Source organism: Diabrotica undecimpunctata, chromosome 1 (assembly GCF_040954645.1).
Source record: "Diabrotica undecimpunctata isolate CICGRU chromosome 1, icDiaUnde3, whole genome shotgun sequence".
Taxonomy (NCBI): Eukaryota; Metazoa; Arthropoda; class Insecta; order Coleoptera; family Chrysomelidae; genus Diabrotica; species Diabrotica undecimpunctata.
In genome coordinates this window covers 163,733,520-163,753,234 of record NC_092803.1, presented here as the reverse complement: position 1 = coordinate 163,753,234, position 19,715 = coordinate 163,733,520, and the positions used below count along the sequence as shown (strand labels likewise).

General features: G+C 34.3%; 1 protein-coding gene across 2 annotated transcripts in view; it reads left to right on the top strand.

The window, feature by feature from the left end:
• Positions 1-15,570, top strand: part of MICU1 (Mitochondrial calcium uptake 1) — a 77,804-nt gene extending 62,234 nt beyond the window's left edge. For both annotated transcript variants that reach the window (XM_072520389.1, XM_072520390.1), the window contains exons 6-9: positions 1,659-1,819; positions 4,636-4,877; positions 8,893-9,110; positions 15,357-15,570. In XM_072520389.1, the coding sequence (XP_072376490.1) occupies positions 1,659-1,819; positions 4,636-4,877; positions 8,893-9,110; positions 15,357-15,511 (776 nt within the window). In that variant the 3' untranslated portion in view covers positions 15,512-15,570. The remainder of the gene's footprint in view (positions 1-1,658; positions 1,820-4,635; positions 4,878-8,892; positions 9,111-15,356) is intronic.
• The last annotated feature ends 4,145 nt before the right edge of the window (positions 15,571-19,715 follow it).

The following is a 19,715-nucleotide window of genomic DNA, read 5'->3' as shown; positions in this document are numbered from 1 at the left end:
GTGCATGATCTTATTCGCTGTGTGCAAGTACTTGAAGGAGATACGAGAAACAATCGCGCGCATGAAGCGACGAAACCTTGCATGTTTATTAAGTACTATCATTGCAGAAAATGGGATTTCACAAATGTATTATAAATTGTGAAAATACAACACGATATAAATTCAAGTTCTATTTTTCTCCAAATTCTAAGCAAAAATTAATGCAGAGAAAAGTGGATTTCTAATATAAATTACAATAATTACTGTATTAAATAAACAAGTTTAAGTCATTTTATTTGCAGTTTACTAAAATTTTCGCTCGTCTACGATACTAGGTGTCGCTCTTCCGATATGTCGCTGAATATAATTTTTACAATTAAAAATTTATTAAAAATTTTATATATTGATATAAATTAAATAAAAATAAAATTTAAATATTGATATAAATATTACAATAATTATTGTATTAAATAAACAAGTTTAGGTCATTTTATTTAAAGTAAGTTAAAGTAAGTAAGTTTACATACGAGTAATATATGTATTAAAAGTGCTAATAATTTCGCTGATCTGTGACACCAGGTGTCGCTCTTCCTGAACTTGCACATAGCGAATCGAGATGTTCGTTTAAATCCAGCTTTGTTACGTTTTCGAGGTTGTTATATTGATAATAAGCTGATGTCTTCGTTGGTTATTCTGTCTCGCAGAGTTATTCCTAACATAGACCGCTCCATTCTTCTCTGCGTGACTCTCAGTTTGGTAGCTGCTGCTTTTGTTAAGGTAAGTGTTTCTGCTCCGTACGTCAAGACTGGGAGGACGCACTGATCAAATACCTTTCTCTTTAGGCATGTGGGCAGCTCACTTTTAAAAGTTTCTCTCAGTTTTCCAAATGCTGCCCACCCAAGGCCGATTCTTCTCTTCAGTTCATGAGTCTGGTTATCCCTGCCAATAATAATTTCATGTCCCAGGTATTTATATCTATCTACGAGTTCTATTTCTTTCCCACCAATATTGATGTTCTGGTTGGGTAATAAATTGGTGATAATATATTTCAAGTAATTTTTGGTTGGTATAACCTGATCCTGAATGACGAGTAGGGAACGTTCTGTCTCAGGAAACATCTTTCCTGATGTCAACCAATAGTTCGACGCTGACTAAAAGATTAAATAAGTTTTTGTCTTATTTTATCTCCATACCTTACACTTGTAGAAATTCAAAGGTTTATTTTTTTCCGAAGCCGTCTGTTGTTATAATTGGTCGTACTGCACACAACTGGCTTATTGTACATCTTCCATTCGTATAACCTTTCGCCTCAAAATTTTCTGTTAACTACTAATTACGTAGCCAGGACCGACGGCTTTACGCGCCCTCCGAAGTACGTTGGTGTCTGTACCGCAATCGAACCCAGGCTGTCTGGTATTCTTGATTTCAGAATTGTTTAAATGTCCCTATACTTCAACCTTCTTCGTTTATTCCATTTTTAATTTCTATACTTTATTGTTTATATTATTTAGATTTATTAGGTAAATAAAGTTTTGTATGACGTGGGAGTTATATATTTTCCCATCTATATAATTAATTACTGTTAAATCACTTGTTAAAAACTTCCTACTTACTTAATATAATTTATTAATATATAATAATGTCAACAGGATTAATGTTTTAAAATTTTCATATTTAAGCATCTCGCCGTCATTTCGAAATCGCCTTCCGCATGTTTGACCTCAACGGAGATGGTGATGTGGATTGTGAAGAGTTTGAAAAAGTTGCGACTCTCATCAGACAACAGACCAGCATTGGATCCAGACATCGCGACCACGCAAATACAGGCAATACTTTCAAGGTACAAGAAATGCTTCTAAATCTTAATATGCAAATAGTATTGTACAAGAGTCCTGGACTTATTGTCAGGTTCTCATTTACATGCGACACTTAATTTACACTATTTTTCTTATACCGGTGTCTCTACTAAGTCACTATATACACAAGAAAAGACGTGATGCTTCATTCATTTACATATAGTATGTGTTCTCGTTTCCCGTCTGGCAGTGCTACCACTGGCAGCATCTGCACCTTACTTTTCGACACTTAGAAACCGAGACCTTCGCGCCGGTAACAAGCAATGTTCGTTGACATCATATAAACATGGCGGCGCAGTGACCAATCATATTTAATTAATATGTAAGCTGAAAGAGATACTTTATGGAAATAATGTATTCGGGGTTAATTAACTATATTAAAAATATGAACAAGTTTTAGGATTTTTGCAATGGCGAATTTGTAATAAAATAGATATTAAAATCGAAGAATGATGACGTGGGACTCTGTGATTTGTGCATTCGAGCAAAAGATACAGTGTGTTAAAATAAAGATTTTTTTTGTTTTTTGATAATAATTTTACTGTTTATGCATAAATTGTTATCAAAATCGGTAAAGGACCATAACTTTGGACAATTTTATTTATTTACATTTTATTATGAGAGGCGCCACTGGTATAATTCCTGATGATAAAATTGAGTCTAAACTTTTTAGCCGTTTTAATTAGAGAATATGAGGTAAACATTATTTTTACGTAATTGAAAGAGAGATTGATGGAGTATCTTTCCTCTGAGTCATATAGTTCCTTATATTTAGTTGCAGCAAATGCGCGGCGGCCACCTGTAAGGTGTTGGAGGATTTTTTGAGCCTGATACCCATATGGATATAATATGTGTCGGTTTGTAGCTGAGAATCTTCAACGATCATCATCACGTAGCGCTACAACCCTGGGTGGATCTTGTCTGACTGTACAACTTTTTTCCAATTTGTTCGGAATTCCATCAACCTAGGGTCAAATGGAATGTTCATTTTCCGGAGATCTGCTTGGATGTTATCTCTCCATCGCATTCTGGGACGTCCGAGTGGTCTTTTGCCTGTGGGAATCTCCTCCCATACCAGTTTTACAAGTCTCTCGTTATGCAGTCTGTGCACGTGTCCTGCCCATCTTAGTCGCAGTGATTTAATTTCTTGGACGATTTAATCTTCAACGATGTTTCAGGAAATTTTTAGTTGAAATAACCCGATCCTGAATGGAAACTCTCTCTTTCGGGAAACATATTTGCTGATTAACTATTTCGGGAAACATATTTGCTGATCAACTATTTTCAGTGAACCAATAGTTCGACGGTATCTTGTCGACAAAGTCTTGGCTGACTTCATTTGGATGCGGTCCTTAATTTATTGTGGCCTCAGTTTAAGCGGTGTTATGTCATTAATTACCGTAATTACGTGGTATAAAATATCTCTCTCTCTCTCTCTCTCTCTCTCTCTCTCTCTCTCTCTCTCTCTCTCTCTCTCTCTCTCTCTCTCTCTCTCTCTCTCTCTCTCTCCGCTCCAGGTATTAACAACGTCCACTGAGCTATATAAATTAGGCGGCGAACACCTAGTAGGACAAATGCATGTGCTTATAAATAAGATTTGGAATGATGAAAATATGCCTAGCAACTGGAAAACTGAGATTATATGCCAAATTTATAAAAAAAAGGGGATAAACTGAAATGCAAAAACTATCGTGTCGCAACCCTCTTGTGCACACATATATAATACATCCGACTAGGTAAAAGGAACAATGGAATCATTATCAGCAACTTTCAGAATACAAAATGCGCTCACTTGGAACTTTTCAATAGTTAAAGGATTAAAGCAAGGAGACGATTAAAGCTGGCACCGACATTATTCAACCTGACTCTCGAATATATGATAAGACAGTTGAATATAGGAAGAGCTAACCTACTAACAAACAAATCAATACAGATTGCCGCCTATGTCGATGACATCAGCAGTATGTCTCGCAGAACAGAAGAGGGGCAAAAGAGACCAGACTAGAAATAAATATTCGAAACACAAAAAAGCTAACACAAGCAAGAGCTAGAGGAAACAGACTCTAGTTGAATTAGAGCACGATATTGAAACAGTATAAAGTTTCTGATATTTGGGAGTTGCATTAAGCACAGATGGAACAGAAGAACCAGAAATTCAAAGAAGAATAGTAAAGGGAAACAAAGCTTATTTCTCGCTCGCCCATGTGTGTTAATCCCTTAGACGGTCTGAATAAACGGAAGATTGTTGCGTTAACTTGTTCAGGCACTGTTGTTGTTATTAGAATCGCGTTGTGTGTGTGTGTGTGTGTGTGTGTGTGTGTGTGTATCGCGGTTCTGAGCTTTATTTATTTAGCTCGTTTGCTTACCTTTCTGATTTTAAATATCTTGTTCGACTTCGTCCTAATGGTGCTTTTTGTCTAGTCTCTGGGACAAGATTGTTATAATTATCCGAGTAATCTGCTCCACTCTGTTCAGATGTTTGAATATGATATATACTTCCTGCAAGATTCGACATGTAGATTTTGTCGATAGCCGATCGTCTCTTAACCGAGGTTTGTCACCTTATAATAGAAGCTCACAATATTTGCATTCATGGACACTGTCCATTTTATTTGTGCTGCCTTGGCCGTCCCGGCTGGGTAAGTTTCAGTTCCGCGGCATATAACACTGCTACCCTCTGAGCATCAGCGTTACGAATAGCCAGAGAGCATCAGCCATGCGCTGGTACCTCGCCTGATAGAAGAACTGACAAAACTTCCAAAGGGAGTTAGTTAATCTTATTATGATTATTTTATTGTAGGGTGTCAACTCGGCCTTAACGACATATTTCTTTGGACCAAATTTAAAACACAAATTAACCATCGAAAAATTTTTGGAATTTCAAGAAAAACTTCAGAAAGAAATTCTAAGCTTGGAGTTTCAAAGAAAGACACCAGACGAAAATGGGAATATATCTGAAGCCGAGTTTACAGAACTGCTTCTGGCCTATGCTGGTTATCCCCAAAAGAAGAAAGCTAGGATGCTAAAAAGGGTCAAAAAGACGTGAGTATACATTTTCTACATTTATATTTTTCTTATTCCTACCATCATAGCGACTTCTCAATATTATAAAATATCATGTCATATATTTGTAATATGTAATTATATTTTTAAATTCTATTCAGCAGTCTAGTTATAAGCATTTTAATGACACAAAAACCCTGATCCTGACAAAAAAAATCGTTATTAAAGGCGCGTACAGACTAACACACGCATGCGGTGAGAAGCCACGCATATGCGTGCGTACTCAAACCAGTGGCGCTCAGAGCATTCGTTGAAATAAGAAATCATCGCATGTTTGCGTGCTCAAGGCGCTCCATCCATTCGTGAAAAAATGTCTGAGGAGCTGCTTATGGTTAGTGCCGCGTTTGTGGTTGCATGCATCTTCTTTTTTTGTTTTTGAATAATAAAACTTATTTTTTGGATCCGATAATATATGGTTTTCTTCATACAAATCTATTAATTGCAAACATTGTTCATTTGACCACTCCATTTTACACATAAATCAATAAAATGAATAAAACGCAATAAATTCGAACTTGTCTTGCAAATGCAACAAATCCCCACGCTATCCATGTAAACTGAGCGCGATCGCACACGTATGTTTCTTTGATGTGTGCGAAAAAACCGACACCCCTCTGGCTCGTAGCATTGTGCTCAAGTCATTCGCGAGAAGCAACGCATGCGGCGAGAGGTTACGAAAGCGCCGTCCACATTTGCACACGTATGTGTATTCGTGGCTGCTCACCGCATGCGTTTGTATGTCTGTACGCGCCTTAAGATACAAATCTTGCAGTACTGCAGGAACAATCAATGTTGAGTCTAAGAGTTTATCTCTAAGAGGTCGGATTCCAAATTGTACGAAGAGCGCCACTTCGAGGTGCCTAATTATAACCATTACAACAGCTAGTTGTAACTAGGGAAATAATTATCAAACATAAAGAAACATATCTTTTTCAAACGGAAACTCAAAAAGGTGAGTTAAAAAAAGAAACAAATGTTAAGAAACAAAATTTAACATTTATTGTGTCTTACCACAAACAGTTATCAAAAATACAAATGGCACCAAAAATATACTATATAAATAGTTGCAAAATACAGAATAAAAAAAACTTACATGTGTCCGTTTACAAACTCCAGGGATTGGAGATACTACAAAAACTTACAAATGTTACCGCACAGAGATTAACCTTTTTTTTTTAAACATACAAAACAAATAAATATCGAAAAAAAATTACATTAAATTTAAAAAAAAAAAACTATTAAAATGACAGCTAAGTTAAACCATAAAATTTACAATTGATTAATTATTACAAATCCTTTTAAATTTTAATGAAAGCAATTATTACTTTTAGCAAAAAAATGTCTGTCTAATTTGGAAAAAATTAATATATTGAATGTTACCTTATTTTCACTTATTTCACTAAAAAAAGAAACTTGCTACATCTCTGGGATTGAAACTAACCGGACAAATTATCCACAGGAACAAAGGAAACCATTTCCATACTTCAGGAACGACGATCTAAGACGTAAATGGGGTTGGATCAAGGCAAACGACAACAAAGCTAGTGGGACATCCTATATACTCATTTTCCAAATTTCATCAGTTCCGGTGTACTGCACAAATCTTATGATGATTACTCTGTTCTAAACTGCCATTATGCAAAGAGTATTATCATCTTAACCGGTCTTAAGACATCCACACAAAGAAAATTGAATCAACTCCTGATTCAAAATCGCCCAAACATCTCTCTAGTCTGAAATCTCTTGCTTGACTCTCTATCTGCCTTACATTTTACAAATTCAACCTAAATAATTTCCCTTCACGTCTCCAGCCAGTTTGTGGTCCACGAACCTAAACAAACAATCTACCCTTCTTGACCTCGTTCTTAGCAACGAACCGACAAAAAAACGTTGAAATATTCCCAGCTTTATTACGTTTTAGAAAAATTGAATACCCGACTTGCTATATTTTTTCTAAGAACCTCTTCCTCAACCGGAATATTTGGGGGCTTGAATGTAAACAAAGCGTTGTTAAACGACAAAAAATCTTGAAATATTATAGTTAAAAATAACATGTACGAAATGGGGAATTTTGAATGTAAATAAAGACAAAAAACACTCCCAGCGCTAATACGTCTTTACTACGAGATAAACAACCGAATTTTATTGATTATTTTAACGTCCTCGATTCCTAGTTTTAACCGGAATAATTTTTTACCTGACAATGTAACAGAGACAAACACATCTATATTTTGAAACAACTGAATACAAAACTTAAAACAGAATTTATACTATTATATAGATATTAAATATAAAACGCTACAATCTTACATATTTTAATGGTGTGACTACGTAGTTTTATGGCCCCGTAGTTTGTGCATTGTTGAACATCTTTATTCTTGTATACAGATTCTAAGATACCGCTTCTTCATGCGTCTGATATTTGTCCCAATTACATAATTCTATTAAAAAAATTACTATCACAACTTTATAAAACATTCACAAAAATAATTACAAATAGATTGACAACAAAGTTCGATGTATATCAACCAGTAGAGCAAGCCGGATTTAGAAAAGGGTTCAGTACATGTGACCATCTTCACACACTAAAGGTCCTAATAGAAAAAGTTAACGAATACAATTTACCAATCTGTTTAGCATTTATAGACTACGAGAAAGCTTTTGACAGCATAGAATTATGGGCTATTGAGGAAGCACTGGTCAACAGCAGAATAGATTCTAGATATAGGATATTAATACATAATATATATCAACTTGCTGAAATGGTAGTCACGATGGATAACGGAATGAAAACGAGGCCAATAAAAATCAACCGAGGAGTAAGACAGGGAGACACCATATCTCCAAAACTATTTACTGCCGCACTTGAAGACATCTTTAAATCACTAAATTGGGAAACGAAGGGACTATCGATAAACGGAAAGTATTTAAACCATCTAAGATATGCAGATGACGTAGTACTAATAGCCGACAGCTGGAAAGAACTGAAGACGATGATCGATAAGCTTCATACGGAATCCATAAAAAAAGGACTGAAAATGAATCTGAGTAAAACTAAGCTAATGTCGAATAAAGATGATCAACCGACGATAACCATCCAAGGAACAAAAGTGGAACATGCAAAGAATATATATATATATATATATATATATATATATATATATATATATATATATATATCTGGGTCAGAATATCAAGGTAAACAAAGAAAACCAAACTACCGAAATAAGCAGACGAGTAAGAATGGGATGGGCCGCATTTGGAAAACTCTCATACATACTGAAAGACAAAAAGATACCCCAAAACCTTCGAACAAAAGTGTTCGATTCTTGTATCCTTCCCGTTCTCACTTACGGAGCTCAAACCTGGACATTCACAAAAAAGAACATGGACAAGATTCGAAAAACTCAACGAGCCATGGAACGACAGATGCTTGGTATCTCACTAATAGATCGGCAAACGAACGAAGCAATCCGGAACAGAACAAAAATAAAGGACGCCGCGAAACAAGCAGCTAAATTAAAATGGAAATGGGCTGGACACAACGAACGTCTCGAAGATGGTAGATGGAACAAAGAAGTCGGAAACTGGCGACCGTACGATGCGAAGAGACCAAGAGGAAGACCTCAAATGCGCTGGAGCGACGATATCAAAAGAGTCGCAGGACCAATGTGGAAACGCCTAGCACACAACAGGGATGAATGGCGAGAAATGGGAGAGGCCTTTATTCGACAATTCGGATAGAAAAAGGGCTATAAAAAAAAAAAAAAAAAAAAAAAAAAAAAAAAAAATCTGTTAGTCAACTTTGTGTATCTCCTAACACTGTCTCCACTTTAACAGGGATATTATCTGATCTAACTGATGTACCTTTCTTTATTTTTCGAAGGGTTGACCAATACCTCAAATCCAATATGAATTTAAATGAATTTAAATCTTCAGCTTTAGCTTTTACTGGGCAAATAAAATATGTTTGTATTAAAAATATATTTTTTAGTTTCAGGGACCATGGACAAGGAATATCTAGACAAGACTATTTAAATTTCTTCCACTTTTTAAATAATATAAACGACGTCGATACAGCTTTGACGTTCTACCATATAGCGGGTGCCTCTATTGATCAACAAACCTTAAAACATGTTGCCAAAACAGTTGCTCATGTTGATCTCAGTGATCATGTTATTCATGTTGTTTTTACCATTTTCGATGAAAACCGTAAGTATTATACTCGTAATAATAACCAGTATTATGGAATTTTTTGTGAGAGTAACATTATTAATTGGTGATTGATAAAAATCCCAAAAACAGTTGTTATCATCATTCTCTTTTATTCATCCCTCTGTGGAGTTGGTTTCCCAATTACATTTCTCCGTAAATTTATATCTAGGGTGGTACCAGGTTTTCTTTGGTCTTCTTGCAATGTGTTCGGTGATTATTATTTGACGTTGACGTGCCACTATCCATATTAAGCTGGAGTCTCTCATTTCGGCATTAATACTGTTTTCAATAAAGATGAAGCAAATCATACCAATATACTTCAATCCTTCCTCTTGATAATGTCACTACATTATAAAGATTATTACTTTTTATATCATGGCGCATCCAAAACCTCGGGCAGCTTAGGAGCTGCCGTTATAGATTCTGATCGACATTACAAATTCAAATTATCACCATTCAATACTAGTCACACGGCCAAGATGTATGCCATCCTACAAGCACTGATAATTATAAAGAAGAATAATTATAGTAAGGCAGTAGTTATCACTGACTCTTTAAGCTCCATTGTGACAATTCAGCAGCCGTATCCAAAACATCCAATTGGTTCCCTTTTGAAACCTGAATTAGATATTGTACACCAAGAAAAAGTTCAATTCATTGAACATATCTGTGGCTTCTCCTAAATTATCTGTGATAAGGACAATGTCATCTGTGAAACGGAGATGGTTAAGCTTTTCTTCGTCTATTGTTACTCCTCCGTGGACAAAATTGACCATCTTAAAGACATACTCTAATGCCGTTATGAATAATTTCGGTGACAATGTATATCTTTACCTTATATCCGTTTTATTTTTTTTTGTCGGGTTTTATCGTGTATCTTAACAGTCATAGTGGCATTTTTGTAAATAAATAAGTTCACTATACCTATGGTCAATTCTGCTGTCATTCATTGCTTCTATAAAGCTGTCTCTTTCGATCATGTCGAACGCTTTATGAAAATCTATGAAAGTGAGGGCAAGAGGTTGCCACACTTACCTCAATGTATATTACCTACGTCCAGCTGAAAGATTTACGTACTGTATGTTATTGATGAAATGGCAAAAGCTCAAAATAAAACCGTTTTGCATTTGGCACCCTGTGAGCTCAATCCTATTGAGTTGATTTGGGCTGATGCTAAAAATTTTGTTGCTGCCAACAAGACTTTCAAATTTGCATATGTCAAAATCCTTTTAAATGATGCCATTAACAACATTACCTCGGAGAAATGGAAAAACTGTGTGAAGCATGTGCAGGATACAGTAGAAAAAAAGTTCTGGGAACTTACATTATTGAACATGGTTCTTACATGGTTGAACCGTTGATTATAGAAATTCGTGGTAACAGTTTTAGTAACAGTTCCAGTTTTATTAATAGTTTTTAAATACACCAAATTAAAAGGAACAAAACTTGGTTACCTATAAAGCAAAAGTCGAACGATTTTTTTGGCATGTAAGTCTCGTTTGTTTGTATTTATTTTCATCATTATCCCACGAATGTCAATTATTATTTGTAAACCTTTTTGATAATAATAATGCGTAACATACATTGCAGAGTTCACTGCAGAGAGAGAACCAAACATTCTAAAGTCAGAGGTAGAAAAAACAATCAAAAAGTTAAAAAATAGAAAATCTCCTGGCGCAGACCAGATCACCGCAGAAGTTTTAAAAGAGACTGGAGATGTTGGAGTAAATGTTATGCATATGATCTGCAAAAAGATTTGGGAAACCGGAGAGTGGCCCAACGACTGGACAACATCCACTTTCATTCCTATGTTCAAAAAAGGAACTCCGCTAGATTGCAGCAACTACAGAACGGTAATCCTAATATCCCATGCAAGCAAGGTTCTACTTCATGTAATACATGAAAGACTAAAAGCTTTTCTATTGCCTCGGATATCAGCAGCAACAACAAGCAGGATTTGTCCCAGGAAAAGGCACAAGAGATGTCAGACAGCTAATCGAAAAAACTCGTGAATTCAATACTCCTATTCTTATGTGCTTTGTGGATTACACAGAGGCCTTCGATAAAGTCAAATGGCAGCAGCTATGGTCCATACTAGCGGAAATGGGAACACTCCACCACGTAATTCAACTAATTAAAAGTCTATATGAAAATAATAAGTGCACAGTAAAAATAAACAACGCCCATTCCGATCATTTCAGAACAGAGGGAGGTGTCAGGCAGTGATGCATAATCTAGCCAAATCTGTTTAATATGTACAGCGAACACATTATGCGAGGTACCAGACGGATGGAAGGGTGAAATATCAGTAGGAGGTCAAAAAATCAGTAACTTAAGATATGCTGATGATACTTTAATAATCGCGGCAAATCAAGAAGAAATGGAAGACATGAGATGTCTGGATGAGAAAAGCAAAACATATGGACTAAAGCTAAATAGGAGTAAGACAAAGATCATGATAGTAGACAGAGCTCGGAATAATCTTTAACACATTAAAGAAATTGGGGCTTTGAAGTAGTAAATAGTTTCATATTTATACCTGGGGTACCTAATAACAAATGATGGAGGGTGTGACAGAGAGATACGTAGAAGGTTGACTATTGCTAGAACAGCTATGATGAAACTGGTAACAATTTGGAAAAATTCTAGCATAACAATACATACAAAACTAAGGCAGGTAAGGCACTCATTTTTCCCATAGCCACATATGCATCCGAAACATGGACCTTAAAGAAAGCGGATAAAAATAAACTAGACGCTTTTGAAATGTGGGTATACCGCCGCATGTTAAGAATATCCTGGATTGATCATCGCACTAACGTATCGATAATAAAACAACTTAAAGTAAAGGATAGATTGCTTAAACAAATGCAACATAGATATTTGCAATATTTTTGACACATTGCTAGAAGAACAGGTACGATGGAAAAACTGATAGTCGTGGGTAGAGTTGAAGGAAAGAGACCTAGGGGAAGATCTCCAAGCAGTTGGGTAGATCAAACAAAAATATTGATTAACCAAGGGTTACATGAAGCCGAACAACTAGCCCAGGACAGGGAAGGATGGAGGGAAATCGTGAAAAAACTGTAAAGGCCTGATGGTCACCACATCATAAAAGGGATTAGGACTGAGGAGGAACATACATTGGCCTCAAGTTTGATTTGTATTTTAATCTAACTTCACTAGACTGATTAACATTAGAAATATTTTTTGCCAGAATCTCAAAACGGTTTTTTGGTAAATATCTCAAAATTTTGTTTCGCCGTTACTTGTACTATATACCTCTCTTCTGTGGGAAAAATAAAATTAACATTAATAAAAGTGTTATTGCCTCTATCGTGTATAGATAAATATTGTTTGTTTTTAGAAATGCGTTTTGAAGTATGTGCCTATTGTAAGTACATAGTTTTAGACTTTTATAAGTCTCTTTTTAAACTATTTTTAAGTTTTAATTTTGAGCCTTACAAAAAAATATGGTAGTTTTTACAGTTTTATTTTAGATTGGTTCTCTTAATAAATAAAGCTATAAGTCTGTCGCCAAATATAAAATTGTTTGAAAAAAAGGTGTTTTATTTCTCATTGCATCGGTATTGCAACATGTATGTGCACACAAGTGCACATTTTTCATGGTTTGTCAACACATTGATATAAAACCTATGTAACAGACATAAAATATAACAACTTGGCAACAGAGCAATAGAAGGGTTTGTCCGGGTAGCATATTCGCCGATCCCACTACGTACAGAATGGGCAAGTAAATACGGCCCTGGAATTGGTGATAAATGTAGCAAGGGGATATTATGATTTGGAGCCAAATACAATTTGTTACGTCACAGTAAGTCACGTTTCTAGATTTATAATGGGCATTTGCTTAAAATCTTCTTGTTATACAGTTTTTTACGTAAAATACCATGTTAATTGTAACAAACTGTCTATTACTACCTCGAGACTAATCATGTGTAATGTTTTTTTTTTTAGTTTAGTCATTCTGTTATACCGAAATATATCAAATTTGGAAAAATACAGCTATCTTAACCACTGGATTTTACTGGAAAACTATATAAACTTTTCAAGTGTTTTTTGAAAGTTATAAAATAAGTGAAACAATAAAAATCTAGGAAAAAATAGGCGTCTTTAGTTTATTAAAAAAATGAACATAGAATTGCGCAAATCCCAAGTATCTCATACCCACAGTACTAACAGTGCATCACTGCAAATAAAGGGAATATATTAAGCACCCCGTTTAAGATATATAAAGGATAAAGAATTTTTGTTGATACTAACTAGGGAAAAAAAATTAAATATTCTTTTTATTTAGGGTTAGTCAAAATTGATATTTGTGTTATATTTTTGCTTGTTTTATCACACCCAATCATTTATTGCCATATACACAACTTTCCAAATTATGAGGAGCCTTTCTTTACCTGGAAGATAAATGTCCGAAAGTGGTATAGTTGTGTGGCCGTAAAGCCTTTATGGTAAGTCGAGATCCTGCTGGACGACCAGCACTTACTTGTAAAGTTCACTTATTTTTTTGCTGTAGCTTCTAAAAGTGTAGACAGCGGAAAAAAAATCTGTCTCTCGGTGTTTTCAAAATTAGCCGCATTTTTTTTTTTTTTTTCAGTTAAAGAGAGTTTCCAATTGGGTTAATTCTTGGTCAGAAAGAGTGTGAGGTTCTTCAGAATCAGCATCGTTTCTATGGTCTTCCGCAAGTGATACATTTTATTTTTGTGTCCCAGTTATTTCTGGAAGTGTTTGCATATTGCTGTCTAAACTCTTTTCCAATGAGAAAAACCATTCTGGTGGTGGTAGAATACCATTAGCTATATATAGTGTATCGCTCTTGGTAATAATACACACCAAATTGTATGCAGTTTTTATATCATTGTCAAGTGAGAATATTGCGGCATATGAATGTTTACATATTTTTCTTGAAGTGTCTGGGCTACAGGTACATACTCCTCTAATGTCTACTGTTTGTGCTTCCAGTAAACTTTAAACAGTATATACAGTTGGTGTATCAAATCACTTATCTACAGAAAAGTCGTTCCTACTTTTAAATAGAAATATTTTGTTAAGGAGAGATCTAGAATATCTTCCATTGCTAAAATATGTTTCTATCTGTTTCAAGTACAATTCATAACGAGTTATGATAAAATCCACTAATTGTGTAAGATCAAAAGCCAATGTTCTATTTAGTACACAGTCTTTTAAAATTCTGAATACTATTTCAATATAAATAGAAAATAAACAAAACATAAAACGTAAAAATTTCAAGTTAGGGTGACTCGTAAATGACGTTTAAATTAGGACCAATCGGAGGTTTGTATTTATTTTCCTATGTCGTACGTTGTGGGATCGGCAGATATGCGACCAGGGATGCATCTTTATCGTTCGACATCTCTTCCAATACTAATTTCACCGAAGTTGAAACAGAACAGCTGTGTACAGTGTTATCAGTTGATTTAATAATAGCATTTGCTTCAAAAATACTAACAAAAGATTATATAATCCACGATTATGACATATATCGGATAAGAAAAACATTTACTGCCGACTTTGTAAGTGCATTGAATCAAAAAGACTTATTATTTAAAAATATATATTCAAAAATAAATCACTTGATGATCGTAATACAGATATGAAGAAGGCGAAGAAAGCATAAACGGCAGCCAATTAAAATATTTATAACTCTATATGCCTATAGTTAGTTGTTTACTGGCTCTATTATCGCTTCTCGTCGGATAGAGTATAGGTCACATTCTTCGAGATAACCAGTATCGTCTTTTACAACTAATAATAAAAGGCAAGGACGAAGAGGAGTTGATAGAAACAAGCATTATGATTGAAGAACATTTGGATAAATATTCGCATTCTCGACCAACCCTTTAAAATTGCGTAGGATCGAGAAAAAATAATTCGGGAACGGAAAAGGTACATACAGAAGAAGTTTCTTTTTATGTCTTGCTCCTTACTGTGACATTATCGTTATCATCTGAACTGGCGTTAATACTCTATTCGTATCATCATTGTCATATTTTACTGCAGTAATTTTAAAAATATTTTCGACACTTTTACCATTTAGGTTGGGTTAGGGTAGGTCATCGAACTTCTTCGGTTATTTTTCACTTGCTGTTTTTAATGTGTGGTCATACAATAGTACAAATTTTTAATATTTTTATTTTATTTTTAATATATTTAAATTTAAGGGAAAATTAAATTTTTTTCTTTGTTTATTTTCAGAGGACGGACAACTGAGTAACAAGGAATTTATAGCTGTTATGAAAAATAGATTATTAAGAGGACTAGAAAAACCCAAAGATACTGGATTTGTTAAATTTATGCAATCTATTTTAAAATGTGCTAAAGAAACTAAACCTGCTCTTTTAGATATTTAATTTAAATTTTTAAAATAATGTTGGCTTCTTAATATATTAATAAAATTTTAAAAATCAAATGTTTATTTAATTTTATTCGTATCATTTGATAAATCCCAAAAACTATAATATCACGATATTTTCACGTCTAGCAGAGTGATTACCATCTTGTTTTGAATTTTGATGGCTAAATACACAATATACAAAAAATAAATCTTTTACGTAATAAAAATGAAAAATTATTAAATCCTTATATAACAACAAAACACTGAAAAATTTGTTTTCAAAAATTTCCACAAAATTTATTATAAAAACTTATCACTACAGCTGTTTCGGCAGAGTGCCTTTCTTCATTTTTTCATACGTTCACACTGTATAGTCTTTAATGAAATAGGTTGAGGAGGGGAGAACTGTTTGTCTCAAGTTGGTCGTTCAGAATTATATGTGTTTTTTAATTTGTTAATTTTCATAGATTCTAACAAATATAGCTTAAGGTCTCTATTTTGAATGTGAAGAATTTGAAATTCATCATTAAAAGAATGATTATGATCTAGAAGGTGAAGTGTATATGTAGAATCTGTTTTTCTATCATTGAAAGCACTTTTATGTTCTGCTATTCGTTTATTAAAATTTCTACCAGTTTGACCGATGTAAGTCTTTGGGCAGTCGCCACATTTAAGTTTGTATACACCACTATGTAAGTGCTTTTTTTGGCTCTTGTTGTTTTTAATATATTTGTCCAAGTTGTTGTTTGTTCTGCAAGCTGGTGTTATTCCTTTCTTTTTTATGTGTTTGGCTATTTTTGTTGATATTTTGCCTGTGTATGTAATCGAGCAGAAGGTACTTTTCTGCTCGATTTGTCTCTCTGGTGGTGGAAATACTAATTTCAGGGCTTTCTTGTGTAGTTTTTGATTTAAAATTTTATTAATTGTTTGTTTGTTGTATCCATTGTTTACTGCTATTTGCTTAATGATATTTAATTCTGTCTCAAAGTTGTATTTTGTCATCGGAATTTCTGTTAATCTATGTAACATACTAGATAGGCTGCCAGTTTATGTTGTATGGGATGGGATGATGAATTGTGTATAGTCGTGTCAGTGTGGGTAGGTTTATGAAATATGGAGAAGTCATGTTTGTTTTTAAGTCTGATAATTTTTAAATCTAAAAAATGTATGGATTGATTTTGTTCTGTTTCTATTGTAAATTCAATATGACTATGAAGTGAATTAATATACGATAAAAATTGGTCGAGTTGCCTGTTAGTTCCTGTGAAACATACCATTACGTCGTCTCCGTATCTCCACCAATATAAAAACTGTTTGAATATGGGATGTTTTGAAATCTTTGTCTCTAGATGATCCATAAAAATATCTGATAGTAATGGGCTTAGACGATTGTCCATTATAAGTGCTGCACTGTTATTTGTATATATTTGATTATTAAATTCAAAGTAGTCCTGGTTTATGCAAATTTCAAGAAGATGTAAAATTTCAGATGTAATGATTGGATTTGTAATATTTTGGTCTAAAAGGTTTTTTACTAGAATAAAAGTTTCTGTAGGAGGAATACTAGGAAAAAGATTTTTTGCGTCAAATGAATTTAATCTGGAGTTGTTGTAATTGAAAATGTTGTAAAATTAAAGACAGTCGGAATTGTGTTTCGAAACTATTTTACGGATGAAAATGTTGTATTTAATTAACTAGTTCTATTGTATTTGTTATGATAAATTTAGGTGAAAATTTAGTGTTCTAAAATAATCTCTAACAGTTTTTTTTTTAAGTTTATATGACGGAGCTGTAGAAAAACAAAGTTTTCAGTGTTTTATTGTTACATAAAATGAATTTCCATCAAGTAACGGTCGAATCCATTAAATCCTTATATACTTCATCTAATTTACATACCGTTGCACGTCATCGGCGTCATAGCCCGTGACGTCACATGATGCTAACACGAAGTATTTAGACAGTAGGTGTGTTCTTTTTTAGAATCACTTTGCCGAGTACACTGGCATTACAGTCACTAGACATATTTTATTATATACGCGTAGAACTAATATTTAAAGATTTCTAATAATGTTAACTTAAAGAAATAGAAAACAATATGTTTCATTTAATTTGTATAAATGCATTATAAACCGTTTTTATGAAGAACATTTGTTCGGAACACACTGTAACTGTAATCGAACGAAGGTGAAATTTTGACATAAATTGGTAACACTTATTTGACAGTTGCGGTGTTGACACTTTTTGTACTTTATTATTTTAAATTTTAAAGTGAATACCTCTTGTTTTACATTTTTACTTATTTAATAAAATCTGTTCTATTTAGAACAAAATAAAACACACTTTATTTCAAAAATGTCACGTAAGAATTTAAATAGTCGTTGTAAAGAGTATAATAATAATTATGTGACCTATTTGATTTAAAATGGATTCAGGATTTTTTTATACTTTGGCAACTATGTCAACTTCGATCTCTGACGTAGACAATGACGTGCAACGGTTTGTAAATTAGATGGACTGTATGTATATCTTCTTATGTGGCTTATGCTTTAAAATAAATTGACATTTTGTGAATTAAAAGCAGATTTTACTGAGGCTAACTTAAATAGAAAACGTCCCATTCTCATGGCTTATATTGTCTACTATCTTATTATTATTATCTTACTGTTGTCATCTCGCACACCTACGATTTGCGGACGATATTGTTCTAATAACAGAGGACTTAAAAGATATTGGAACTATGCTTACTGAGTTATATGCCGCTTGTAACGAAGTTGGTTTGAACATAAATTTTGGAAAGACACAATACATCACAAATCTGGTACCAAGCGAAAAGCCAAAAGTTTACTTTAACGAAATGGGATTAGTTCATAAATATAAATACTAGGTCATGAAATCTAAATTGCCAGGGACAACCAAGCTGCTGAACTGCAATCTAAGAAACGTTTAGCATGGCCGCATATGCAGCTCTATCAGACATCTTCAAGAGCAACATGCCAAATTATTTGAAAAAGAAGACGTTCGGCCAATGTATGCTTCCAGTCATGACTTGCGGCGCCGAGACACTTTCTTTAACCCAGGCTACAGCAACCAAACTCAGAGTAGCCCAAAGACGAATGAAACGCTCGCTACTTGGACTGACTCTCAGAGACAGAGTTAGAAACGAAGAAATAAATAAGGACAGGCGTCACAGTTGTCATAGAGCATATAGCATGGCTGAAGTGGAACTGGGCTGGCCATTTGGCCAAAATTAATGACGGGCAGTGGACCCAAAAGTAAGCGTTCACGATGGCTGAACCTAACAAAATTTCCGTTGCAACTTTTTTACTACTTTGTACCCCTACGTTAACAATGAGAATAGGCTTTGATTTGGTGCGAAAGATCGATAAACGATTTTACTTCATTATAATCCACGATCCTGAAGATACCATGGACGGACAAAGTCACCAATGAAAAAGTACTGCGGAGGATGAACACAACCACGGATTTGGTCAACATCATGAAGGACCGGCTGCAGTACTTGGGACATATAATGAGAAATCAAGGTAGATACGAGCTACTCCAATGCATTTTGCAAGGTAAAATTGAAGGAAAAATGGCCCCAGGACGAAGAAGAATATCCTGGCGCTGAGAGCGTGGTATAGAAAGACCTCAACACAGCTATTCTGTATAGCAACCAACAAAGTCATCATAGCCAGAATGCCAACGTTCGGAACGGACAGGCACCCTAAGAAGATATAATCCACGACATCTTCTGATTTTTGAGTTTGGCCACCTCGATTCTGTATAGTTTTTAGCTTATCTGTGTGAACCGTATTTAGCATAAGAACATCTCTCTTGTCGTCACGCCATTTAAAAACAACAATTTTCTTATCACTTTTTTGTCCAATTGGGTCTTTGGTTTTTATTTTTTTTAGGATAGTATTTTTCATTACTTCGATTTGTTCCAAAAGGATGAGTTCTTTAGTCAACAATTCAGTAGCCAAAGAAACACTTGTGTAATAATTATCCGTGTTTAATCTGCGACCACAATTTAAGCGTTCTTCCATAAGATAAAGTACTACATTCGCGGACCCATTTTCACCGTGGGCATTATCGGTACCACAATAAATTTCAAAATTATATGTATAACCACCCTTACAGCATAACTTTTACACTTTTATACTGAGCTTATGTTTTTTGTTTTTGATATACTATTTGAACTGAAAGCGTCCACGAAAGGG